This window comes from Strix uralensis, chromosome 3 (assembly GCF_047716275.1).
Source record: "Strix uralensis isolate ZFMK-TIS-50842 chromosome 3, bStrUra1, whole genome shotgun sequence".
Lineage (NCBI taxonomy): Eukaryota > Metazoa > Chordata > Aves > Strigiformes > Strigidae > Strix > Strix uralensis.
In genome coordinates this window covers 55,407,051-55,433,152 of record NC_133974.1, presented here as the reverse complement: position 1 = coordinate 55,433,152, position 26,102 = coordinate 55,407,051, and the positions used below count along the sequence as shown (strand labels likewise).

At 38.7% G+C, this 26,102-nt stretch overlaps 1 protein-coding gene across 1 annotated transcript in view; it reads left to right on the top strand.

Annotated features, from left to right (window-relative positions):
* The first annotated feature begins 298 nt into the window (after positions 1 to 298).
* The window catches only part of FRK (fyn related Src family tyrosine kinase), a 55,198-nt gene continuing 29,394 nt past the window's right edge, over positions 299 to 26,102 (top strand). Inside the window, exons 1-2 of the mRNA XM_074862335.1 lie at positions 299 to 1,290; positions 23,851 to 23,972. Of these exons, the coding sequence (XP_074718436.1) occupies positions 860 to 1,290; positions 23,851 to 23,972 (553 nt within the window). The 5' untranslated portion in view covers positions 299 to 859. The remainder of the gene's footprint in view (positions 1,291 to 23,850; positions 23,973 to 26,102) is intronic.

Here is a 26,102-nt window from a genome sequence, read left to right as displayed (position 1 = left end):
TATTGTTGATATAATTAGCCAACCACCTAGAGTGATTTTTTTGGCTAGTGCCTTTAGTTCCTTAAAATGCAGAATGAAGAATGAATTAAAACCTTTTACTCTAAGCCCTACATGTTTATTCTTTCTTGTAAGAAGTGCCAAACCCAGCTCAGTAAAAAAAAAGCCAGAGGACCAGTTTGAAGGGCAGGTGCTCGGCAGGGGAAAGCGCTTGGGTGTGGGCGAGAGCAGAAGCTGCAGGTGCCCTCCAGGTGAGGGCGTCTGCTGGCCTCGGGCGAGCAAAGGCTGAAACCAGCACAAACCAGGAAACAAAAATAAATATTCAAGCTGTCCACGTCGGAGACTGCTAAGGAAACAGGCAGGTCAGCTTGGTTAATCATTACCAAGACAGACACGTTCACCACTGATCATATGACAAGACCCCATCTGAGATAAGAAAACACCCATCTCCAGCAGTAAGAATTGAGAAGCCTCCCTTGCTCAGATGTTCTGACTTCATTGTTTTGCTGTGGGAGAAGAGGCTTCACATTCCCCTGTTGTTCCCGGAGCTCAGCACAGCACAGCTGTTCTGTTGCTTTCCTGTTCCGAAGAGGAAGTGAGAAATTCCCTCCCCATGTGCTCCGGCACTTGAATACTCAGGTTTCACTTGCGATCCAGGAGCCGCCTGTAATGAGCTCTCAGTGGGGCTCGGAGAGGAGCTTCCAGCTGTGCCAAGAACTGTTTCATTTTGTGCCAAACAAGGAGGGGGAGAAGAAATCCTTCAACAAGATAAAATGTTGATAGCGCAAAAATTGGTCTAAGGGTATCACAACTGGGAAAAGTAAAAGAAAAGCAGAATCAGAGGAAGGCACAAGGAAACAGGATGGGAAACTTTTGTCAGAAGCACTGTGCCTGTTTGGAGCCTTACAGCCCGTGCTTATTCTCTGGGAGAGATGGTGAGCAGGATGAGAAAGCCGGACAAGTCTTCGCCAACCTTGCTGTGGTAAGGCATGACTTACAAGCAAGACAGAAAGATGGAGACAGTACGATAAAAGAGAAACCTTTACCTCCACTGCCTGGCCAGCATCTGGTGAATATCTGCAGATTTGTAGCACTCTTTGACTATGAGGCTCGCACTGAGGAGGACTTGAGCTTCCGAGCCGGGGATAAGCTTGAAGTGCTGGATGCGTCCCATGAGGGCTGGTGGTATGCTAGGCTCCTCCTGCCAACAGGGTCAGTCTGTCCTGGCCGCAAGCTCCAGGGCTACATCCCTGCCAACTACATAGCTGCTGACCAGAGCATCGAAGCTGAGCCGTGAGTAACCCACATAACGCACTCCGGTTTCTTTTCTGTTAGGTTAAATGGGTTTGGGACAGGAGGTTACGGCCTTTCCTCTTGCTGAGTAGTACCCTGCCCACACTCAACCTCCAGTGGTCCTACCAGTGATAGCACTAGTTGGCATGTGCAATGAAGAGACACCATGGTCACAAGAAAATCAATTACAAAAGGCAGAGTGTTGAGGGTTTTGGTTTGGTTTAAATAATTTCTCTCTCTGATATAGCCTAATCACCTGTTTAAGAAGTGTCTGGAAATATCAGGTTGGTTACCACTGTGATGGTTCATTATTTTTATTTGTATACCAGTAAGTGTGTGTCAGATGTTTCCCAGAGAGTGAAAAGATATGACCTCTGCCCCAAACAGTGTTCAGCCTAACCAGCTGCAAAGTTATAAATTAATCAGTTTCAGGAAGCTACTTCTGCACCTTTACATCTTCTTACAAATGATGGGTGAGTCTCTAACAGATAAGTTTTTTTATGGTTTTCTCTACATTCTCCATTTTCTTCTTTGGAGGCAAATCTCTACTCTCATGACAAACTTAACTGGAGTAAGTGCTGCAAAGGGCAAAAGAGAGAATATAGCAACAGAGTACAAATTGAATTTGTTAAACTTTGTACAGAGTTTAATTATGCAGCCCATGTTTTTCTACCCCTTCAAAACATGTCCAATCTTATTTAGTATTCTGAACTAGAGCAGAAATCACACAAAATCAGTTACTTGGCTCCCTAGTGAGGATAAGTAAGGTCTGAGTCAGCCTGGCATGCAGAGTTACTTATGTGTGTTTGGAGTCAGAGGCAGCGTTTGCTGAAACAGGTCTGACTGCAGCTCCAGAGGTATGTTGTGGCAGAAACTATCAGTGTGGAAAGAGACAGCAAAAATGGCATTCATTATTAGTCTCAGAATTAATGTTGGCTTTAGAGGGATGATGTTGCAGCTTTTCAGTTAAATCTCATTTGGACCTGAAACATCATCTCCAATCTGATCTGCCTACTGTACTGCCAAGGGCTAGGAAAATTGGCTCAGATATGATTATGCCAGTCTTTTCTCAGCTGTAGAATTTGTGCTAGAGGCATTTTAGGGCAACTGTAAGATTCCTCTCTAACCTGAAGACCTTAATTTCCAGAGTCTGACCATCTGTTTCTATTTCTGTATTCAGGCAGTCAACCCTTTCAGTGGTCATGTTCAAAAGAGTTCTTCCAATTGCAGAAATTAATCTGCAGGGAAGGCATTTTCTGCACCACAAGAAAAATGGTGGTAGACTCTAATTCAACTCAGCTTGGCCTTTGCTCTCAAAACTAGTTTTATTACAAGTCATCTAAGATTTCTGCTTGCTGTTAATAATTTGAAAGTAATTTTGCTCAGTTATACAACAAAATCTCAGCTCTTAAGGTCCCTCTTATCTTTTTGTACCTACAGCATCAAATACAAAGGTAAGTTTGCCAAAGTGCATTGTTGCATAACCTCTGTTTTTTTCTTGTTACAGAATCAATTTTATTTTATTTTACTCTTTTTATATATCTTTATTAATAAAGACTAAGTTTTGGCAAAAGATTTTTCTTTATAGACTGTTAGAACACTGGAGAGGAGAAAATGGAGAGCTTTTACACCTCTCAGATGAAGTCATTCCTCCAATATGAATTTTTAGTTTTGTACCAAAACTAATCTGGTTAAATGTTGTCTTCTCAGATTTCCTTCTAAATCAGTTGGCTTTAGTGATCTTCTTATATATACAAGACTGTCTGCTGTCAGGCCACACACATAACCATAGACTAACTCAGGTTGGAAAGGACCTCTGAAGGACATTTGAAGCAGTCATCCCAACTCAAACATGGCCAAAATAAAGTTAGACCTACTTGCTTAGTTGAGCCTTTCCAGCTGAGCTTTTCACCCTCATGGTGAGGATTTTTTGTCTTGTATGGAACTGGAATATTCCTTGCTACAATTTCCTCCAGGAATTCCCTTTCACTCACCCTCTGCATTTCACACCCCTGTTATGCTAGTGAAACAATAAGAGCAACAGTGATGATGGTTTAAAGAATTATCCCTTGTTTTTCCTAAAGTAGAAGAATGAGGGTGAAAAATGTTATTCTAATATCTCTTTAATTAAAATTGAATGCTTTAAACATATTCTCTGCCCAAACTTTAAATTTAACTTCATTCATCTTTCCATTTTGATTTTAATTAGCTCTCCCCTTTGGTGTTGGCCAATTGCTCATGGACATGATGTAGACATTTGTGGAAACAGGAGAAGTTTTTATTGCATCCTTGCACCTTTTATACCAGTCCTTTATGGTCCCAGCACAGAACTGACAAAGAATGGAAGACTTACAATCTCATGTTCACCTGCCAAAATGCATATATACATATTTGCAAGTGTGCTGTTCATGCTTTGCAATATTTGCCAGGCACAGATGAGTCTTTGAGCTAGTTGAATGCACATTTCCTAGCACCAGCTAGCTTCTGTATATCTTCAGAGACAATGTGCATTTTAGCTTATTTCTGGACTGTATCACCATCTTACTAGATCAAGGCAAACTGGCTAAACTGTTCTGGGAAACAGACTTGAGTCATGGTATGACTCTTAGGAAGCTTGGGAAGAAAACCAAACTGACCATATTCTTTAGCAGCTGATTTCAGCATGTTTGTATATAAACCTTAAAAAAATGACATTCATATGCATGCATGGATACTCCATAAATTCACTTAAATAAAGGGATAGAGGGGCATGAAATACTCTACAAGTCATGGAATGACTTAGAGATGACAGGGCCACTATGTAAGTTTAGTCAATATATGCTTGAAAGCTGCATGCGAAGCAATCAGATTTCTTTTGCTAATCATCTCAGTTTTGCCTGTAGCCTACAAGATTATTAGCAACAAAATATATCTGGGCCTTTTTTATCAACATTTTCACACGGTCTTTATTATAGAGACTGTTAGAGATCAGAAAGTCCATCTGAATCTGTGTTGTCCATTGTGGCAGAAGATAACGCTAGGTAATTGCTTGCTCTTGGCAAGTGCTGCAGCAGATCATTTTGTCTCCTGCTGAAGTGTCTGTGATTTTTTTCAGGGAGAAAGGCTTTTTTGAAATTTTCCTTAGTAAGAAAGAGAATGAAGTAAAGTAAGAAGGAAGGTGAGAAACTTTTCTTCCTCGTCCTCATTTAGATAACAGTTTTTCTTCCTGGAAGTCTCTTTGACTCCATCCAATGTGACTGAGCTAGTGCTGATAAGGTGGATCAATAACTGGATGAAAGAGCAGAGATGTGCAATATCTCCACTCTGGGGAAAACAAAAATTAAATACTATTTATAACAAAGGGAATTTTCATGTATCCTTGGTTATCAGGATGTTCAGGCAGAACAGATAGAATGAGATTACTGTGTTGCTTTCTTCAGACCAGAGTTTACTGGTAGAAATTGTATGCTAAAATTGAAGGGAGACTTTGTTTATATTATATTTTGCTAATGTATTAATATTATATAAAATAACTAAAAAGCCAAACACTTCCTATTTGTGCTCGATATCTTGTTAAAAACAGGCTTCTCTTGCTTCCTTCCTTTGGCTTGTGTGTGAATGACTTGAATGAAATCAGCGACAATCTGTGTGAGTATGGGAAGGGGAAAAAAAAGATAAATCCATGACTTGGGTTCTGCCTGCGGTAGCATTGCAGTTCAAATGTGTGCTGCATAAGATTAAACATGTCCAAAAAATGCACACCTGCTACCATGAAGTCTGTTTTGGACAGACTGAGGAAACAAGGCCCTTCATTTTTATATTTACTAGTAAAGCATCTTCTTATTGCTGATCTTTTTTAGCACCTGCAGTACTCCTTATACTAACAACAACCTGTCAGGTGGAGGGACTGTGAAGGGACTGTGCCCAGTGTCTCTGCAGACAGGTGTGTGTTCCTGGCCGTAGCTGGGATAGGTGGGATAAGGCAGCTGGGGAGTGGAAGCATTCGTCTAGCAAACGGTAGTCACCCAGTGAACTTTCACTTCATGAGGAAATAAATCTGTTAATACAAAAATGTTATTTTACTTAATATCTGACCAAAAGCAGACACAGACTACATTAATGATAAATTAGCAACTGTAAGAACACTTGGTGCTTTTCTTCTCTCTGCATAACAGGTAACAGTCAAAACCACAAGCCAGACAGATTTTTCATTTCTAAGGAACTTGAGTGAGGTTGTATCTGCCGCATCTCATGACTTCAGAAAGCTCTTCCTTCTGGGTTTAGACACATTATGTTTAGAAAAAGGAAAGCAAAAAATGCAATTTGAGATACAGTCACACAATTTAACTTGCATGTCCAGCAAAAGATGATGAGAAAGAGCGATTTGACTAATACTAAAATCTGAATTAAAAGATATAAATTTCCTTGGCAAGGAGTGTGACCTTCCTGTTTCTGTGCTCTTTCTGTGCCTGTTATTCTGTGATATAAACAGGAACCATAGTAACACATTCACCTGCTCTTATTTTATTACTGCCAGTTGTTTTAACTAAACAAGAAAATGACATAGTGCAAATTGTTATGGACAACAAATATAGCCCAGCTGTACAGTTAATTTTAATGAGGCAAGAATGAAAAAAAGAACACCTCATTGTTGGAGTGACATGAATTTTTTTTCCTAGAGGAAAGGTAGAGTGTACGTAGAGGGGGGCTCTCACCTGCCATCCTGATGGACCTGTTGGTTGTTTATGGAAAGTCAACTTCATTCCATATGTTCATGCCAACATTATTGACACAAGACTGCTGTGCCGAGGGAAGTAAATCCACACAAATTCCTAGTCGAGTAGGTCAAAGAAGATCACAGCAATTACTTTTAACTTTTGCCAGTTTCAGAAACATTCCTTATTTCAGAGACATTTCTTATGTAGGTATTTCCCAGCTGGTGGAAACTGAGCCCCAGACCTAATCAATGAAAGCTCACCAGTCAATTCCACAATGAGCTATTTAAACAGCCCTTTGAAAGCAGAAGTGGCTTGTAGGTTATTTTTGTGAATCTCCATAATTCCTTCACCTTCTGTGACCTGACTCAGCTTTAACTATTTCATACATTGACTGAATCTGAGTTACTATACATGAACAATAAAGTGTTCCCTGGGCTGAGCTGTTTCAGACTTTCTGCAAAGTCAGTCTTATGGGGTTTCTTTCGTTCATGTGGGTCATTTTTCAAAGTAGTATTTAGAGCCAAAATGTCTAAAGTCTCTTTTTAAAGTGAAACCTTAGATTCTGCTGAACACCTCAGAAAACTGAATGTAATCCACTGTGGTTTCTGTGTGCTCCCTCTCTCTCTCTCTCTCTCACATTCCTCTCTCTATTACAGAACAAACTCCTGAAGACACCACCAGAATCAGCAGTAACCCTTGTACTGAAATGAACTTGTAAAAGCTGTTCATTGCTAACACAACTACACAAAGTAGTATTAGATTGTTCTCACATTCTTGGAACCTGTTACGTTAAGTACAAAAGCTATTTTCATATAGTTTTTGGTATAAAAGGTTTCTTTATCACTAAAATATGTATTTGTTATAAATGATTGAAATGGCTGTATGTGAACTCATTTGAAATTCCATCTTTTCTTTCAATTGATATACTTTAGGTATGTGCTTTTGTGTGTGCATGCACATGTACACACACAACATAGAGAAAGTTTATAAGGCTGATGCTTTTAAGACCGTGCAAAACAGCCCTGTAGACAAGGTGTGTATTGCAAAGCCCGAAGATCATGCTATTCATGTTTTCTTGACCTTGTGTTCATAGCATCTGAAATACCCAAAGTTTGGAACTGCCATGTGTGTTTTGGAGTGCCCCTCTTGAATTTAAATGATTCAATGCTGCAGAAAGATCATGAATTTAATCACTTAACTTCTTTAGTTCTGATTGAGCATTCCAGTGCTGTCTTCAAGCACATCTCAAATTTTGTCTTCATTTCTCCTTATTTCTTAAATATGCAAATACACTGAACACAAAAGGAGATGGTTTACAGAACTGTGAAATGTCAGATTTTGTCAAGTGACAGCTTTACTGACACATCCATGTGCATCCATGTCCAGAAAATATGTGTGTCTGCTCAGAAAGATGGAAGGAATTATGGCATTGTAGATGAGCAGTTCATGCAAACTTGTCTAATTTAGGTCACCTATTTTCTGGCGATTTGGTTTTATAAATATACAACATTGTTCAAATTCTGAGAAATGAAGAAATTTCTTCCTGCCTTTTCTTTATTTGAAATTAGTGTGTATGTTATACATTATAATCATTATATACTAGTTTCCACTGTGAAACCCAGGTGGCCTTTACAGTGCCTTTTATTAAAACAAAACCCATATACTGGTCAGAATAACTCAATAGTCCTGTTTGATGTTTTTTCTTCAGACTCAGTAGGAATAAGCATTGTGCATGCTAGCCTAGATTAGTTGGTTTTGAGCAACGTTGGTGGCAAAAACATTTGCCAAGTATTGTACAATGGTTGCTGTTTCCTCAAAAGTTGTCTTTGATGGCTCTCTGTGCAGCACAATACAGAGCTGTGCAGAGCTGAGTGACCTCTGAGCAGGTTTAGAACTGAAAAATAGTAACCAACAGTTCAACCAGGCTAAGAAGTCCTAAAGCTGGGCTGATTTTAAACAAACTAGGTCAGGTATCTCTGTGAAGAATTATTTTGTAACATGTAAAAAGCACTGTTGGTTATAGAAGACTTTGGGGCTTTTTTTTGTGTAAGATGATATCTGTACTGAAGAGATTAAGTCATCGAAACATAAGAGATACCCCACGAGGTCAAACCAATGGCCCCCCTAGCCCCGTTATTTTGTTTCAGAAAGGATATTATGAAAAGTGCACAGGCCCATCCATTTTCTTTGATCTGTTCCCTTTGTACTTCACCAGAGGCTGGAACCGTTGTATAAGCAATGTCAGAGGGTACATCACTGCCATGTCTAATTATGGGCCTATTGTCAAGTCTGTTTAGCAAAAGTATAAGTGTTGACCCTGCACAATTCTTTATTTCTGTCTGTGGGCAAAGACCAAGCTACTAGGAAAAAAAACAAAAACCAAAACCTACAAAAACCCCTCTCATCTCTGCAGAAAGTTTCGTATTCCTAAACAAGTCTTGGATTTTTTTTTTCTGGATTGGTGATTGTTTAGTCATGAGTGACTCAAAAACACCCACACTGAAAATAAATAGGCACAAAAGGAAATGGTAGAGCTTCACAAGTCCCTGTGAAATTCAGGGACCGGTCCTCTACATACCACACCTATCTGCCCTTTCTACCTGAATGCACCAGTGTCAGCCCAGACTGCAGACCTCAGTGACTTTACCCTGACATATTTACCCATGAATTCATTGTGCTACCTACCAAAGATGCAGAACTAAACCCACGATGTGTCCTGTTATTTATTATCTTACAGACATTATCTTCTAGCATGAGGCTACAGCAGAGGTGCCTTGTGCAGACTAGATAATAATGATGCAGCTTTCCACTACCTGCACTTTAATTTTAAAACAGATTAATAGAGAAAATATTATTAATCAAGATTCAGGTGTTTTTCTGTAATAAAATACTTTATTCCTTTTCAAGTTATGCAAGCAAAGTATGCATAGCAAAGAAAGAATATAATTTATTAGGTGATATTTGAAAAAGGACAAAATATTATTACATATTTACTACTACGTGTAAGAGGAAAAAACAATTTTCAGTGATTTTTAAATAGTACTATATGGGACATATTTGAAGACCCTTCTTATGTTTGAACTTTAAATATAAGACATTAAACTTCTTTAGTTAAGAAGCTTATTCTTCATCAGTGTTTTCTTAAATATTGACATTCAGGTTTGCACTTCATAACTGTGTAAAAAACCCCCTAAGAGTTACAAGAAATTAGAATGGAAACCTACATCTTACAGTTTTCAATTCTCCAGACATGCTTAGAATTCATCTGGAAATAGCTTTTCAGAAGATCAAACAAAATATTGATCATGAATACATTCTTTTTCTTTATCACTTAAACCAAAGAGAAATACATATTTTTTTCTGTGCTGGTACACTAATCTTAATCAATGAAAACCAGAAAAACAAAGCAGCATATTAAATAATAAGTGATGGTTCCATAAAGGATTGCACTAATTGACATTTTCATTACTTCTGTGCAGACTACTCTATAATCTATAATATTTTACATCATAAATTTATCTGCAGTAACGTTGGCAAACATTTTCCCTTAGCTTTCTCTCACTAAAGCAGATATATTGCTAGTTTAATTAATAACATTTTTCTGTATTCATAGCATAAAAGATTTTGCAGCACACCTTTTCAAACCTCACTGCAAAAGAAGAGAAAAAAGAAATCTGAGACTGACATGTGGAAATGAATATATACCATGAATTTCAGAAATGATGAGAACTCACAAACCTCAGTCTTCCTTTTGAAACTACTGATCTTTTCAGTTAGTGGAAGTCTCTGTAAGGGTATATGGAAGGAGTCTCTGCTCATCGAAGGGTATGTGGTGAAAGGAGCCATACACAAGAACATGCAGAGACAAACCCGAGGGATACGTGAGAAGGGAGGTGGTGATGAGGACGAGCCTGCTCAGTCGCACTCACCGATAAGGGTATACGAGGTGTGGGAATGATTCTTTTTCAGGAAGATTATTGAGAAAGGACCTTGCCAATAAGGAAAGGGAGGGGAGACAACCACACAGAGATGCCTTACCTGACTGATTAATGTTAACAAAGACGATAATCAGAAATAAATCCAGTTGGTCACACTAATTGATGGGCTATCAAGAAACAGCAGGTAAACTCGGACTTTGCAACCGATAAGGATGCAAACATGGGGGTCCAGGATGTTGGAGGAGGGTCTGTGGGGCCATGTCAGGTGATGAAGCAAGGTTTAGGGGAAAGGGATCAGGAAGGAACAAAGAGGGTGTAGGCAGAAAGGGGTGTGAAAGGTGCTGTTCTTGTGTAAAACACGGCCAGTCAGTACACTTGTCTGGCTGAGCCCTGCGTTTGGACTCTGTCCACACTCTGTCCTGTCATCTTGCTAAATCCTTTCTTGACTCTCTCTCTGTGTAAGCTGGACTGGTGTGACTATGTACTGGGCCAGCAGCTGGAGTCAGAACTGGGGTGTGGGTGTCGCTGGCCTATAGTCTCAACTGCTGGAGCAAGTGGTGTCTCAATGCCAGGTGCTGGAGTGGGTGGGGGTCTTGGCCACCAGCCACTGGGGTACGTCTTGAAAGCAGCTGCTGGGGGGGGGGCTGGTGTGCATGAGGCGAGTGTGGGTAAGGGGGACTGGGATCAGGGCAGGGTTACTGGATGGAGAGACAGGCTGTACCAGTATTTGAGGGGGGGATCTGCAAATGTCCCTGTGCTTGTGAATGTAGAGAGTATGTGCGTGTGTGTGCGCCATCACTAGTGACCTTCTGGCTCTGCCAGCAGAGAAGGAGGAGGAGGAGGAGGGGACTGTGCTTGTGTTTTATGTGAGTCCTGTACATGGGTGCTGTTGAAGGCAGCACCTTGTCTGTAGCAGTCTGTGTGACCAGCCATGCCAGTGTCCTCTCTGTCTGTGTGTCTCTGAGACACATGCTAGCTTCACTGCTGGTCAAACCTGGAAATGGGAAAGCAGCAACCACATCACCTCAGTGTGGGCAGAGACCCTGTGTCCTCAGGCTGGGCTCCATCAGCTACTTCTAAATCCCTTTAGTGGTCTCCTTTACTTCAAAAAAGCGAGTCTTGGCTTTCTGTTCCTTTTATTGTATGCTTTTCCCAAACTACTGCAGATTTATGAATGTTTAGAAGACTGTATATATTCTCAGCCACTAACATAGATGAATCAGTATCATTTTTATCCATAGATAGTCACCTGATGTTTTTTTCTGTTCCAGAATGACAACTTGATTAGTTTGGAAAGATAATTATTAGTTTTCTGAATACCCGCAAGGAAAGAAAAAAGAAAATAAGATCTTGTTCTTATTACAGAGCTAAAATATTTGAAAAATCACCTAGAAACTTCCTTTAATGCTGACATACCTTTTTAACATGGTGTTGTGATCTCTCACAAAAGAAACCACGTGTGTGGGTCTTGGGCTGATAATATACACACTGATATAGAGTTTGATGTGCTCTAGCTTTACTTCTGGAAGTTAAAAGTGTCTTTAGTGTGTCACCCTTCCCATATGTCACCCTGAAAAGGTTGCCCTGCAGACTGAGAAAACCTTTTGTTAAGAAATTGGTCCCCCTGTGAATGAACCATTCTGTCCATGGGCTCAAGGTCACCTGGGGGTGCCAGATGGCACAGGTCCTTTCCGAGCCCCCTGGGGACAGAGTGACCTGGTTGTTCTCCCCTGAAAGTGAGGGCACAAGTCTGCTCAGTCTGCTGGCAATAGGCTGAGGAGGTACGTGCTGAAGTGAATGTCCAAAAGAGCTCTGCCCAAAATGGATGGAGAGATCTGCTCTGCCACCAGTGTCCTGTGCAGGCAAGGGGGACTTTTTGTTTCTGAGAGTTTCTGTATTACTTCTATACTGAGGTGAGTTACCCTGTGAGAAAAGAAAGTAATTCCTCAGGAATGATTTTCTCAAGAAAATCAATTGAGTGCTTTTGGAAGCTGTAATGGTTTAAGTGAATGTATGATTGAACATTTTCTTGTCCTTTTGTGTTTCCCTTAATGTTAAATCAATTGGTGTTATTAGTGTTCTCTGTACCATGTTAACATTAAGGCTACCTCAAGGTTTCAACTTTGTTCCTCAGTAGTTATGAATAGCAGAGTTATTGCTACTTTTAGAGTATATTATGGCAGTATATCAGTATTTTTGTTCATGTATGTATTAACAAATGCATACAGGTACTACTAGCATTGATGGAAGATTTTACAACGCTGTTTGGAAGACTATGCAGCAGAAATAGGGTCTGAGGAACACATTGCAAGTTTTTTTAAAAAGAGGTGAATATATGGCTATATTTCACACCCATCATCCCAAAGTAATGCCCATTAAAGCCAATGGTAGCCTTTCGTTGATTCCAAAGACAAGTTGTTTTAGAAAAAGTTTTAAATGCCATGATGTTCTTATCCAGGTACAAAACCAGTACTGGGAACAAACTTTGATGATTGGCTTTAAATTGGAGAAATACCAGGGACTTACGTAACTAAATCACCACAGAAGAAGTAATATGATATCCCTTTCATCTACTGCTTATTTTCTCATACAGAAGAGCTTCAGAGCAGATTAAATAATACAGCATGCAGATGACCAATACTGTGGAGAATGAATGCAAATGTTGAAATTAATTACACAATAGTGAAGTGGAGGCTCACAGGATGAGATTTATTTATGGAGATTTCCGCAAATTAACTCTATCAGATTGTCATTTGGTTGCTGGTTTATTATCTTTTGTTCCTATTGTGCAGTGAAACTAGTATTGGGTGAGCTATGCTAATTTACAGAACTCATGCACTTGGCCTTGTAATACTGTCCCTACAGGAGGAATAGTTACTTCCCAGTCATTACAGAGTGCAAGAGTAGCCAAAGGTGCAATGGTTTGTCATCCTGAAGCAAACTCAGAGCAAATTAGTTTCCATGTTTGCAGCTCAGCCAACTGCTATTATTGACTATTGAAAAATTAATGTAGTATTATGCAAAATCCCTTACAATGGAATCACATGACAGTACAGTTATGGCCTACTGAAATGCCTACTAAAAAGTTTTATACACAGCGTGTCATCGATTTTTTAGACTAATGCCTGAGTAATCTTTGTGTTTATGTTTATAAGACAGTAAATTTGTTCTAGACTGTCAGAGGAAATGCCTACCTCTGTGGTGGGTTTTACCACACTTACTCACTGTTGATTACCTTATCCAAACAATCCCACACAGGTACTTACTGTAAAAGTCCCTGAAGCCCTGGCAGGCCATTTCTTTAGGGCACAACTTATTATTTCTAACAAAAACAACAGAGTAACACAAAACAAAGATATTTCTTAGGCCAAAACACCAACTTTAGAGGCTTAGAGTCCTTCTTGACACATCTGCCCTCTTCTTACAAGTTTATAATCTCTAGCAGTTTCTTCACCTGGGCTTCCCCAGTGATTTGTTAGTGCAACCTGGGGCTCCTTTTGGGTCAGGTATACATACACCAGGTCAGTCTACCAGGTAGGTGTTTCACATATTTTCTATGGTTACATTGCGGTCATTGGGATTTTGTGGAGTATGATACTGTTCAACATTAGAGGCAAGTTTTCGACAAGTTATGAAATGACAACCTTTTTTTTTTTTTTTTTTTTTTAAAGGCACTATGCAATGTAAGTGTGGTGAATCTGGTCTTTGAGTCTAGAAGTATAAAGCTTTTTTTTCTGGCAATAACCTGCAATTTCCCATCTTGCTAAAAAGAAATGGTAGCAAAGGTTCTGCCTAGTTTTGGTGGTAGCTAATATACGTTCAGTCCCTAAAGGATTACCTCTATTGTAACAGTGGTACGTTCTCCAAATGCTATATGTAAGCACCTGTGCATGTTGTATATTCCAGCAAAACAGTGAATAGGGTATGTTAGAGAATAGGTTTAAATTGCCTCATTTTAACTAAAGATGCCCTGTTCTGTGGATGAATGTATCACTTGTGTCCTAGTGCTCATGTTCATGATCAAATAAGTATGGGAAGAGAGAAAGGAAACATGGTTCCCCTCTCCTGGAAGAAAGAAGCAGTGATTTAGTTTTGTATCAAATCAAAATACTTAACATGGCCTGAAACAAAATGAAGGGTATTGTTTGGTTGTATCTTGTTTTCGGATAAGTTAATCCTTTCTGAATAAAATTAAAAGAAGAAATGCTAATATTTTGATGGAAACTCCATTTGAAAACAGAAATAAAAAACCCTTTAAATTTGAAAATTTTTCAAATTGATTACCTTCACAAGTTAAACTATAATATTTTGATTAGAAAATATATAGAGAAGGATAACTTAATTTTAATTCCCTTTTTTTTGCTTCTCTGTCTCTTCTGTTATCACTGCTTATATTCTGCCATCTCACCGATAAAACTCTCTAAAGTCTAACATAAATTTAGTATTTGCAGAAAAATGCTAACCAGTCACCTATAATCTGTTGACAAGAACATTAGCAAAATGTTATCCAAAATCCAAGAGCAAAATGGGGTTTTCCAAAACTGTATTTTGCATTTTAATGGTTATTTAAAGAAAAATCACATTGTTGATCTCGAAATACAGAAAATACAGTGGAACTTACAGTGTGTTGCTACAGACTCTCACTTTCAAACATACAGGCAGACTATTACATACATACATACATAACATAAACTAGTGCTGCTCTGTCATTTTGATAGATCTCTGACACTTATATAGTGTAGAAATGAGCCTTTAATTTTTCATAGCTGTTCACATGTTCTATGTTTTCTCCCATGGAAAGAAAAACAGATTTATTCCATCCACTGTCATTGTGAAAAGACTCAGAAACTCCAGGTCCCACACATAATGCATCCAGATAGTCTTCATTTTAGTTTGTGATAAGTTATTCAACAACAAGGATCTGAGCAATATACATGACTCAGATCTTTACGTATGAAGCAAATTCATTGTGCTTGCGAAAGGTTAAGTGTGCTGCCCTACATAACCATCCCTGAAAACCTGAATTTCTAGTTTCCCTTGGAGGAAACTAGTTTCTGATTACAGTAAATAAGTAATCAGAACTGAGCTGTGTCACTATACAAGTACAGTTTAACTGATATTTTACTTCATGTATTGCCCAAGTCAGGTACTTGCAGTGTGTTAAGATTTTAACTGATTTACTTACGTAGATACAGAAGGCTGTTGTTACCTAAACGTTTTTTTAAAGACTTTGCCTGACTGACTTGTTGCTGATGGTACTTTGGTGGGTAAAGTTTAAACCAGTACCTTTAGCAGTGACCTCTAGACAATAAATATATGATGAAAATGAATGTTAAAGTATTCTCTTGGCAAGTACAGACATGAGTGGTGTGATGAACTACAAAAGGGAGGAGGAAAAGATGTGCAGAGAGCAATCCTTACAGAGAGAGTTAGTCTGTGAAATTATTTCCCCAAGTAAGACAGAAATCGCTGCCAAAGACACATGCCCTGTGGGAGCAGGATAAGCTGGAAACCAGCATTTGCTGAGCAGGTGCAGCAGCTCAGGCAGCAGCAGGTTATAGCCCTTGGGCAATAAATGCAGTCCTCAGTTTTGTCTTGTCTTTATTTTCTCTTCATTGTTGCCTGTTAGCTCTGACTTTCTCCCTTCTCTCTCCATCTGCTTGGTAATATTCTACTGTCTCTCTGCTTTGAATTTTTACTGTCTTGTTTTGTTCTTCCCTCCTGCAGTGTCCTATGCATTCCTTTATCATTAGCTTTAAATTCCTTCTGCTTAAATTTTGTCCTTGTCCCATGCATCCTTCAGTATCTGATAATAAATGACAATGACAGACACAGAGCATTATAACCAATCCCAGTCAAGCCTGTAGAAGGAAGTAATGAAGTTCCCAAAGGGCCTGAAACTAAACCTTAGGTTTTCCAGCCTCTGCACAGTGAAAGTTTGCAAGCCCTTGAGTAATCCTGGACCTTTCACTCCGTAGATTCTTGTGCCAGATCTGGGAAGGCTTGTGTTTTTGAAAATGCTCATGAAAGGAATCTTTTGCAAGTTTTCGTCTTCACAGTTTAGCCTGACTACAGATTTTTCTTTTTTTTTTTTTTTTTTTTTCCCAATGCCATCATCAGGTTCACTGTAGACTATAAACGGAAAATTGAAGCAGCCAGTGCTCATCTCCCACGCTCTCCTTCTTGCATGCCATTCATAATTTGTTATATTTGGAAGGCTTTCATCTTTGCAGTGATATTTCCTAATTTCTTGAAACGTCAGCTCTTGGAGAAATTATATTTTTATTATATATTTTCATTAGTCTTATAATTAAGGCAGCCTAATATTTTCTATCAGAAGAGCTTTGTTTAGTTGCTTATAATTTTTCCAGGCTTTACCTGATTGGATGTGAATTTTCCAGGGCTGATACCAGGCACAGGCTGCCTTTTTCTCTCCCTGAAAGCAAAAAAAGTATCTCAGAACAATTTGAGAAATCCTTTGGGCATGTACTTTGGAGGAAGGGCTTGCTATTTGGTAGGAGAGATTGCTATATTAAAAGTGTGTGCTTTTTAGCTATCTAAGAAAACTTTGCTTCAAACTAACAGAACCTTTGAAAATAAAATTGTACTTTATATGTGGTAACTTCATTAGAATAATATATTCATTAGAATTTGACAGCTCCATTCTATATTTTCTTTTATTTTGGGAAACCCAGCCAGTGTTTGGAGCCTTCCTCTCAGCACAGAGAGGACATGCTTGTGGCATCCTTGCTAAACTGAACTGCTTCTGCACTACTGTTTACCCACACCAGACTGCAAACCTGGCATGCATTAAAAGCTGGCTCAGCAGCCCTCTGTCCTGCACGGATGATGGCAGTGAAGAGTGGCACACGCAAGCCTGTTCAGGCTTCCATGTGCTGAGTAAGGACAGTGATCACAGGATGGTCATATGATGTAAGTAATTGAATAAGACCCTGGAGGATCACTCTGTTTCTCTGTCTCTTTAACTTTCAATGCATCTTTCCTTGTCTTCTGTGACACAGAAGTTAGCAGCTATTGCTCTCCAAATAAACTACAACATACTGCACAGTGCTAAATTCCCTGAAAGGTAGGCCCTAGGCATTTCAAATTGGTCATCCAAAATTAGTAGAAAATGCTTATAATAACATCTTGTTGCTTTAGTCCGCTTTCTGTGATGTTTCTCCACTGTAAAAAATATTTTACAAGCTGAAGTGCCACAAAAAGAAATTAATGAATGTTCGTAAAGCATTCAGATATTAGAGTCATGAACACTATAATAGAGGCTGCTAGGAAATTAGCCATTCATGTAATTTTATAACTTGTATTGAGAGCAGAGACTAAACAATGTACAGTAAATAAACTCTATCTACGCAATGACAAAACAAAATAAAGGCTAACTATTTAGTGAGCAGCATTCATATTAACACTGTAGGAAGCACTGGATGTGGCCATGTAATTAAAGATGGTATCATACTGGATTTTCCTGAAAATGGCTGAGTTGATGCCATGAAAGCAATATTAACATTGGCATCTCCTACCTTTGGTGTTTCTGACTTTGCAGTTACAGCTTTCTATGACTGTAGATTTTGAGGCATTTAAAATTAAATCTTTATATAGTGGTGAAGCTTTTCTTTATTTGTTTTAGTATTGCATAAGCTTTCTGAATTCCAGAAGAAACTGTGATATATTTGGTTTCAATATATATAGTATCTATTTTTCATTGTCCTCACCCAAGGCTTTTACTCTAATTGCAGTAATTCTTTGCTCTTCTCAGTCTAAGAAATCTTTTCTTATCCTCATAGCCTCGTACTACAGACACAGTTAATACACTCCAGTCAATCTTCTGGAGGGCCAGCTAATCTGTTTGTCATTATTATTTCTTCTGGAGACTTCTGGTTGGGAACCACAGGAATCTCAACAAACCCTCCCAGCTGATGAGATTTAGCGGTCTCATGAGATTTACCCTAACATGAGAGGGTAGATCCCAGTTGCAAGCACTTACGAAAAATGAGAAGTGAGATGCCCTCATGCCACAAAGTGTTGATCCAGGATAGGATCATGCTGTCCATTTTAATGTCTTCAGTTATTTTTGAAAATAAATTTCACGTGACTGATTTCCTGCTATGTCTTCTGTTATGTCTCCATGCTCTTTGAATGACCTTGCCATGTAGTCCTCGTCAATTTTTCCTCCCTCTCCTCCCTCCTCATTCCTTTTGTAATGATCATGGATTCTATATGTGGTTGTACCTTAGTGCTGACTCAGGCCTCAGGATTTTCCCTTTCAGTTGGACATTCACAAAATTCAGAGTATGTCTCAGACCTCTGCCTTTAGCCTTATCTTACCTCCAGTGTCCTGCCACTTGAATGAGAATCTGAAATAATCCCTCCTTATCCCGGCTACACCTAGTTATTAAAGCAAATTCAGTGACTTCAGATATGATGTGGAGCTCATTCTGGCTGATGGCTCCTCTACATATTAAATCTAAATAAAGGTAGAGGATAAAGGTGGGAAGCTGTGCTCTGGTGAGCCCTAATGGAAATGTATGACATAGTCAGAACTTCCACATCATTTTCTCTGCTGGTCTTCAGTGTGGATAACAAAAGAACAGTGGGAGATCTGCTGAAATTTCCAAGTAAGACAAAGATCATAGCTGTTAATTCAGAGTTGGTTGTTGGCTCGGTGATAAAGATCTTACCCACATCCCAAAGGAGAATGCACACAGAGTCCTTAATCATGAGTTTAGAGTTTCTGTTGGAGTATGGCTGCAAAGGGGCTGCCCAAGGAAAGGGTATGTTTCTCCAGTAACAAATTTTTCACCTGGACTATGGCTGGGGATCTTTGTCTGTGGTTCCTCCAATGCAAAAGCGAGAGGCTGGGTTCAGAGAAAGAAAAAGAGCTCCTGCTGGAGGGGGGTGGCACAGTGGCCATGCAAGGAAGGTTGGGGCTAGAGAAAGGTTCCTTAGGACTTTTGTTTCTGGCCTGTGCCAAGGGGTCACATGCTGTGTTGCTTGTTCATTTGGCATGACTGAAGATCTTCGGCAGAGGTCAGCCCATGCCCAGGATAAGGATAAGGAGAGAGATGGATACTAGAGTTCCACTGTGACTACAGCTGCTGAGGGACTGCCTGAGGAAGATCAAAGCTGCAGAAAGCAGGTTTTTGGCTAAGGCTCAAACCAGGTGTTAGGTCTTGGGTTAGTTTTAGGGTTAGGAGGATGACAAACCCTAGAGCTCCAGGTTGAATAAAGCTGCACAGTTCTGCCCAAGAAAAGACTTGTTTCCCAAGAAGTATTTTGTCTGGCCCATGACTGGGGGGCTTTGGCTAAGGCTCAGCACATACCTTGCATTAGTCAGGAGTTAGCGTGTTAGAGATTTAGGAAAGACCAAGCATAGAGCTCCAGTGTACCAGTGTAAGGGGGCGGGGGGGGCGGGGCAGGGAGCTGTAAAAGGCTGTCCAAGGAATGGTAGGCTGCCAAAGAGATCTTTCCCCTGAGAGCTTTTTCATCTGGACCGTGGCTTGGAATCCTTTTGTTTGGGTTTAACTTTGAGTGTTGGATAGAGTTAATTTCAGGAGAGAAAAAGGGCCTGTAGTTCCCAGGTTAGTTGAGATCTGTTAAATCTTCAGTCTCTACCTCAAATGAGTGCACTGCACTGACACAATCAGAAGGGGATATTGCATTAATAGGAGGGAACAGAGGGAAGAAAACTCATTTTGCATGCTCTTTTTTTGGATGGGGATATTTGTGGTTTTTGTTTTTACATCGAGGTTTTGTCTTCTAAGCATGTTGCCAGGCACTGGAAACTTTACCAGTGGTATAGCATTGCAGAACTTTGCCTCTCTATCTTTCCTTGCTTTAGTGATTCTGTCAGTGGCTATGCAGCATGTGACAACCCTTGGCCCATGTTACTCTTCCTGTCTTGTATTTTCCAGGTTAAAAGTTCCTGCCATATCTTCCTGCTATAAGAAAAAATGTGCAGAAGTAGAAGTAACTATTTATTTTAATGGATTTTTGTGTGGTAAAGCACAGGCACAAAGCAGAGCCAGGTAAATGGGGCTTTGACATTTAGACAGAGATCAGCAGTGCATTGCACCTTGGAGGACAGAGGGCTTCTGGGAAAAGGTGGTGATGGAGCCAGGTAACACCACCAACTTCTGCTGAACTGATGACTCCATTTTAATTCAAGCTGAACTGAATGGGGAGGCAGGAGTGACATGATCGCTGTTTCTTAAAACATTTGCCCTTCATATATAACCACCAGCATTCAACTTGATAAGATCTACCCTTTGATGGAAGAAAAGGTTCATAGAATAGGAGTATGGGTCTCAGCAGTGATACTATAACAGTCAGGGAACATCCCATGACAAAGCCTCCTGTGATCCATGATGATGATCCTGTGATCAAAAATCTGCCAATGGAATTGATGGTCAATAGAGATGGGATTACTATGATCTGAATAACCACAACAAACCTCACTGGTATTCTAGTATTGGGCATCATCTGCACCAGGTAAGGATTGTGTTTGTTATGGACCTACATGAAGGTCATATTTTCTGTCCCCAAAGTCCTCATATATGTGGTGGCCAGAAGTGACCTGGAAGTAGCCTGGAATTTTTAATGAAGGGATTCCTGAGAGCTATGAATGATGGTGGAAACAAGGGATTTTGAGGAAGGTGCTAGAAACAATCCCCAAAATGCAGATCTGTCATCCTACACTGAAAAGGGAGTTGGGGTGTTGGGTTCATTCTGGCCAAGGAAGCATGTTCCTGGGTCTCACTGACAGAAGAACACTATTGCTGTGCTAACTAGTCAACTCCTTCTAGAAATGGAAACTTATGCCCAAGTCTGAATGCGCTCATTTGTGCCATACCTGGTAGTCTACTGATCCTGCATTGACAACTGTAACCCAAAGTGATCTGTCTGTGAGCTGAAGGTCAGAGTGAAACTGTGTATGAATTGCTAATTCAACCTTCTCCTGAACCAATATAGCACGCTGAAGTCAGAGAAAGTGCTGGTTAAGTAACCTGTGCAATGGATAGTGCTTGATGGTTTAGTTCTGTTTTTCCAAGTATTCTGTTTCAAAACCTTAATCTATCTTTGAGCTATAAGACACAAATAGATTTACTAAGGATTGGGTGTTGTTTTGGTCTGACCTTCCTATGCTGCAGAACCATATCTCATGGTGAGCAATTACTTTGATTCATTATTACTCTTTAGAATACTTTTTCCTCTAAGATAGATACACACTTTTGGATGAAGTAAAATATTAAGCCTTTTGAAGCATAAGTTCAATCGCTAGAAATTGAAATAAGCCTTTCATGCATTATAAAAGGAATTTAAGCTTCCATTTGTAATGAAAATAGTACTTTAAAGTCAGATGTGCTTTTTCTAAAAAAAGTGAATAACAAATTAAATTATTTGCTTTGAGGTTAAGGGGTTATTTTTCACAATCAGTATTGCTTTTGGTACTGTATGATTATTATTGCAAACCTGATGACTTTGAACTAAGAATCCCATATTCAAGTGCTATTAAAAGTAATTTTCATTATATTTTTCTGAAACATTTTAATCGGATCATATAAAGTGAGACAAATAAAGCAATATACAATACGTGTCCACTTTTCACTCTCCATAATAATTGCTTCACTTACACTTACCTTCTCAAATACTGTTGCTCTAATTATCTTCTTTTGCAAGTCAGGATCTTTTTAACTGGTAATTTTATCTGGAGTCAGAACCTACATATTACACATCCTCCATATAACCTTTAATGCTAAATTCATATTGATTTAAATGAAGTTTTTCCAACCTAATAAAAATAAATATATGATTTGAAATATTTTGAAGTCAAAGGAACAGATACATATGCCTAAATACAATATGCATTTATGTATTTTTTCCAAAACTGTAGTCTATATTGTAGACATGATTTTACATACACATGTGTAATACTATTTTAAATTTTATTTCCCAAATAAACCAACAGTTTCCTCTTGTTGCATACATTATATTACGGCTCATGTTTTCAGTTGTAGCAATTTATATTACTAGCAGTGTATGTACAAAGACTATATTTTTGACTATCCTTAACATAAAATTCAACCTTGCTAACAATGCGTTGGAAGCTCTTTTGGCTCTGGTACAAAATTAAACCCTTTTGAGAGACTTCATACCCTCTTAAGCCATGAAGAAAGGAGACACAAAATTAAACACCTCTATACACTGATGAGAATCAGTCACTTTGGACATTACTAAGTGATATCTCATACCTCAAGGAGAAAAATACCAGTTGAAATTTTTTTCAGATCATGTAGTTCATTAGTTTCCAGATATTATTCCCAGAGCAGGTGTATTTAGACATTTCAGAAAGATTCTAATTCATTTTTTAAGGCAGACAAATTTTGTTTGGGACTTGAATAGAGTTGAACTTATACTCTATCCTCATTCTTTTGACAAGAACCTCAGTCGAGGATTTGAACATTTATCGATTACTTGGTTTTCTACAATCTAATTAATGAATTAATTTAATTAATTAGTTGAATTAATGAACACATTTAACTAATTAAAATGATTACTAACACATTCCGGCTTTCTAATGAGATTCCTTTCCTTGCCAAATATGTATCAAGGCCTATTTTATCCAAATCATCTTCAAGTCAGAGGACAGGAATGCAGTCCAGAATATCTGGATTTAATTTTCTTTTGCTAACAAACCATATTCAGTGTGGGTTATCACCATCTGTATTTGCCTCTTTTTATTTCCTCTTTATTCATACAAAACCATTTTTCATTCCTCATGCTTGCTCAGCCAAGGTGTCACCCAATGTTCTCATTTATTTTCTCCATTCCTCTTGATGATTACAAGCCTTCCAGATAGTAAAGTAGTTTGTTGATGACTCCTTCTGTACTTTTCACTAGTAACTGGCAAATCAAGTAGTTAACTGAATAGGCAACTTACGTGTGGTGTGTTACACTGATTTATCTTAAAAGTTTGCATAATAGGTTTAGCTATGATTAGTTTAAAAGTTCTCCCATAAGTATATGCCATATTTCTCATAAGTATCTATCACCATTTGCTTCAAATAAGGGGTGGAGCTAATCTTGGAAAGAGCTTTGTATGTTTGTTGGATGGAAGCTGAATGCTGCCCCAGTTGAAAATGCTGACTCATCTCAGTCTTATTTCCATTTAATTTACACTAAGCACAAAGCAGCAAAAGAGCTAAATAGTACTGTCAGAGGAGCAAACTAAAACTATTGCATGAACAAGTCCTTGTAAATTACAGAGTTTAGTGAGAGAGTGAAAATATGTTTTAAAAGGCATAGATAGGAGTAGGTTTTCACAGAACAAGGATGTTGAGAGGTTTGCAGTGACTTGAGGGACATAGTGGTTTTGTTTGTCTGACAGCAGCACAGCTGAAAAATTGCCAGTAACTCGTGAGCTATTGATGTGGCAGTGGAATGCGGAAGGCTGCAGGGTGGTTTACATCTTACTGAGAGCCCTTCTGCAGTTTTGGGGATCTTTTGACTTTTAAAATGTCAGGATGTTAGCACATACCTGCACCTCCACGTAGTTCAAGTGGCATCAATGGACTTGGCATCAGTTTCTGCCACAGTAGCCTTGGCAAAATTTCTTGGTGAATTTTTCCTGGGACAGGACCAGTCTGTCACTTCTGAATTCTTGTTCCCTTGAAATCAGTAGGACTTTCCATCAGCAGTAAAATCCAGATTTCACTCAACTGTGTAAGCAATATTTTCTAGCAATAAATTTGTTGTGTAATTCTTGTTGGCTTTTTTTCCTTATGCTATTGGAATTTAATTAACATAGCACAGATTATCTTTTAGTAAATATGCAGCATGTTTATAAAAGCTAAATTGTCTTCTTGGTATGTTTCACTGACCGGTAAAATTAATGGTTTTTATTTGTTCAGATGGTTTTTTGGCCCAATCAAACGAGCAGATGCCGAGAGACAACTGTCATACCCTGGAAACCAGGCAGGAGCCTTCCTAATCCGAGAAAGTGAAAGTCTAAAAGGCGAATATTCACTTTCAGGTATATTCTAGTATTTAATCTTAAGCAATGTTTTAAAAATTTCTCAGGTGACCTGGACTTTTTCATTTTTGAGAACGATAAACGGTGGGCATGAAAATGAAATTAAGTTCATAATAATATTTCTTTCCCAGGAGATGTATAAAGAAAACTTGGCAAGGTTTGAGCTTTTACTAACATTTATTTTATAGGCACTTTTTATTAATATGTGCAGAAATTAACTTTCTTATGCTTAGTACTTCCAGTGTGCCAGCCGCCTTAAAATAAAAACTATTTTCATGATTAAAATGCCAAAAAATACATTACAGTTGTACACTACTCTTCTGATTAGTACGCAGAATAAAAATTAAATCATGTTGGCAGATACCTGCAGTTTAACAAAATGAGATTTCTGCTAGAGCAGACCCTTAGGTTTATATTTATTTGTTTTCAGAGGCAAAACGATAGGAAGATCTTCAAAACTGTGCTTTAGAATCAGTCATATTTCATTGAAAAATTAGTTGTAAACATCAGTAAAAAGTTAGATTTATGATGATGGTGGGTTTTGAAATTTACTTAAAGTCCTTTATTTGAATCTGAAAGACTATCACGTAAGGATCATTATTTGATAATAATTTTACTTACATATATGTACATGTCATCTTTTCATGCCATAGATATTTGCCATGTTAGATAGTAAATGTGATTGTTCAGTGGTTGTTTACCATGAACATTTTCTATCAAACTTGTTACAAAGTGTGAGATGAGAATAATGTTGTCCCAGAGACAACAGGGCTATACTCCCAAACTTCCTAATGTGCTCTACCTGTATAACTCCGTATGTCAGTAAAGACGCTTGATGTTTGTGAATAAACCATAAGTTGTCACGTGCAGCATTATGTCAGTGAAATGAGAGGCACTTTGTGCATAACCAGATTCTTTGATACTCTTCTGCCTGAATGTTTATGTGTCAGTCACCTTCTAAGCATTACACAGAGACACATTAAACAGCTTAATGAACCTCTGACACATTCTTGGTTTCTCTTTCCAAATCATGAGGAAAGAATATATACTTGAAATGTCTTGTGGTAATGGGAGGGTTCCTTTTTATTGCCAAGACAAAGAAATATATGTTGCCTGTGGAGTGAAATACAGGGAAGTTTATGAAATAAATGATATTTACAGTTCTGGGAGAGCTCATTCCATAGTCTTCAGTTTGCCCTTAAGGAAGTTTGCTCTTGCCAAGAAGCACTGATAAGAAAACTAACTGCAAGGAATCAGACTGCTTCTGGACTGTGACAGAAATGACCCCCGTGTGTGTACCCTTTTATTCAAAGACTGTATTATAGCCGCAGACCTTTCAAAATGCTTTCCCTCTATATGCCAGCTTAGCCCTGTCTTACATGGTTTCAGCTTCCTTTAAGTGTTCTTCATCAGTGAACTGATTTAATCCAAAGACTGGGCTAGACCCATAACAGTGTGGTGTAATGCAGGGAAGGATAGTTAGGCCTGTATTATCTGCTTAATACTGGCATTTGAATACACGACACCTTACTAAAAATCAATGGAAAAGATTGTGCTTGTGCACCTAGGGGTGGAAATGCAATTTCTTTTTATTATTCTCCAAGTGTAGCCTTCTAGGAAAGATTAAAAATCTTAATTCCTTACCCTGCATCCTGACTATTTCTCTAACAGGAAGGCAGCAGTACTGTATTTAAACTATGAAGTACTGCAGAGAAAAATCGAAGAGAATGAAAATAAATATTAGACCAGCATTGGTGGTAGGATGAGGTCATCCTTTGATGCTGCTGTTTAATTTTTTCCTTACAAATCATGGATAGAAACTATATTCTATCTGATTTAGTATATTTGATTTAATTATAAAAGCTTGTGGTAGACATTTTTCAGGTTTCTGTATAAGCTTATTTGGGAACAGGAGGTTTGATGATGGTTGATAACAGCAAGATATGAAACCATCAGTGTGGATTTCTTCCATGCTGGTTTGTTTAATGAAGCAAGGGAACAGTGGTGCTGAAGAACGTAATACACAAGGCAGAGGCAAGGCTTCAGCTACAGGAGCCAGCCCTCCTTCATGCACAAACATGGGTTGTCCTCTTAGCATATATGCATGTATATGTGTCATCTCAGATTCAT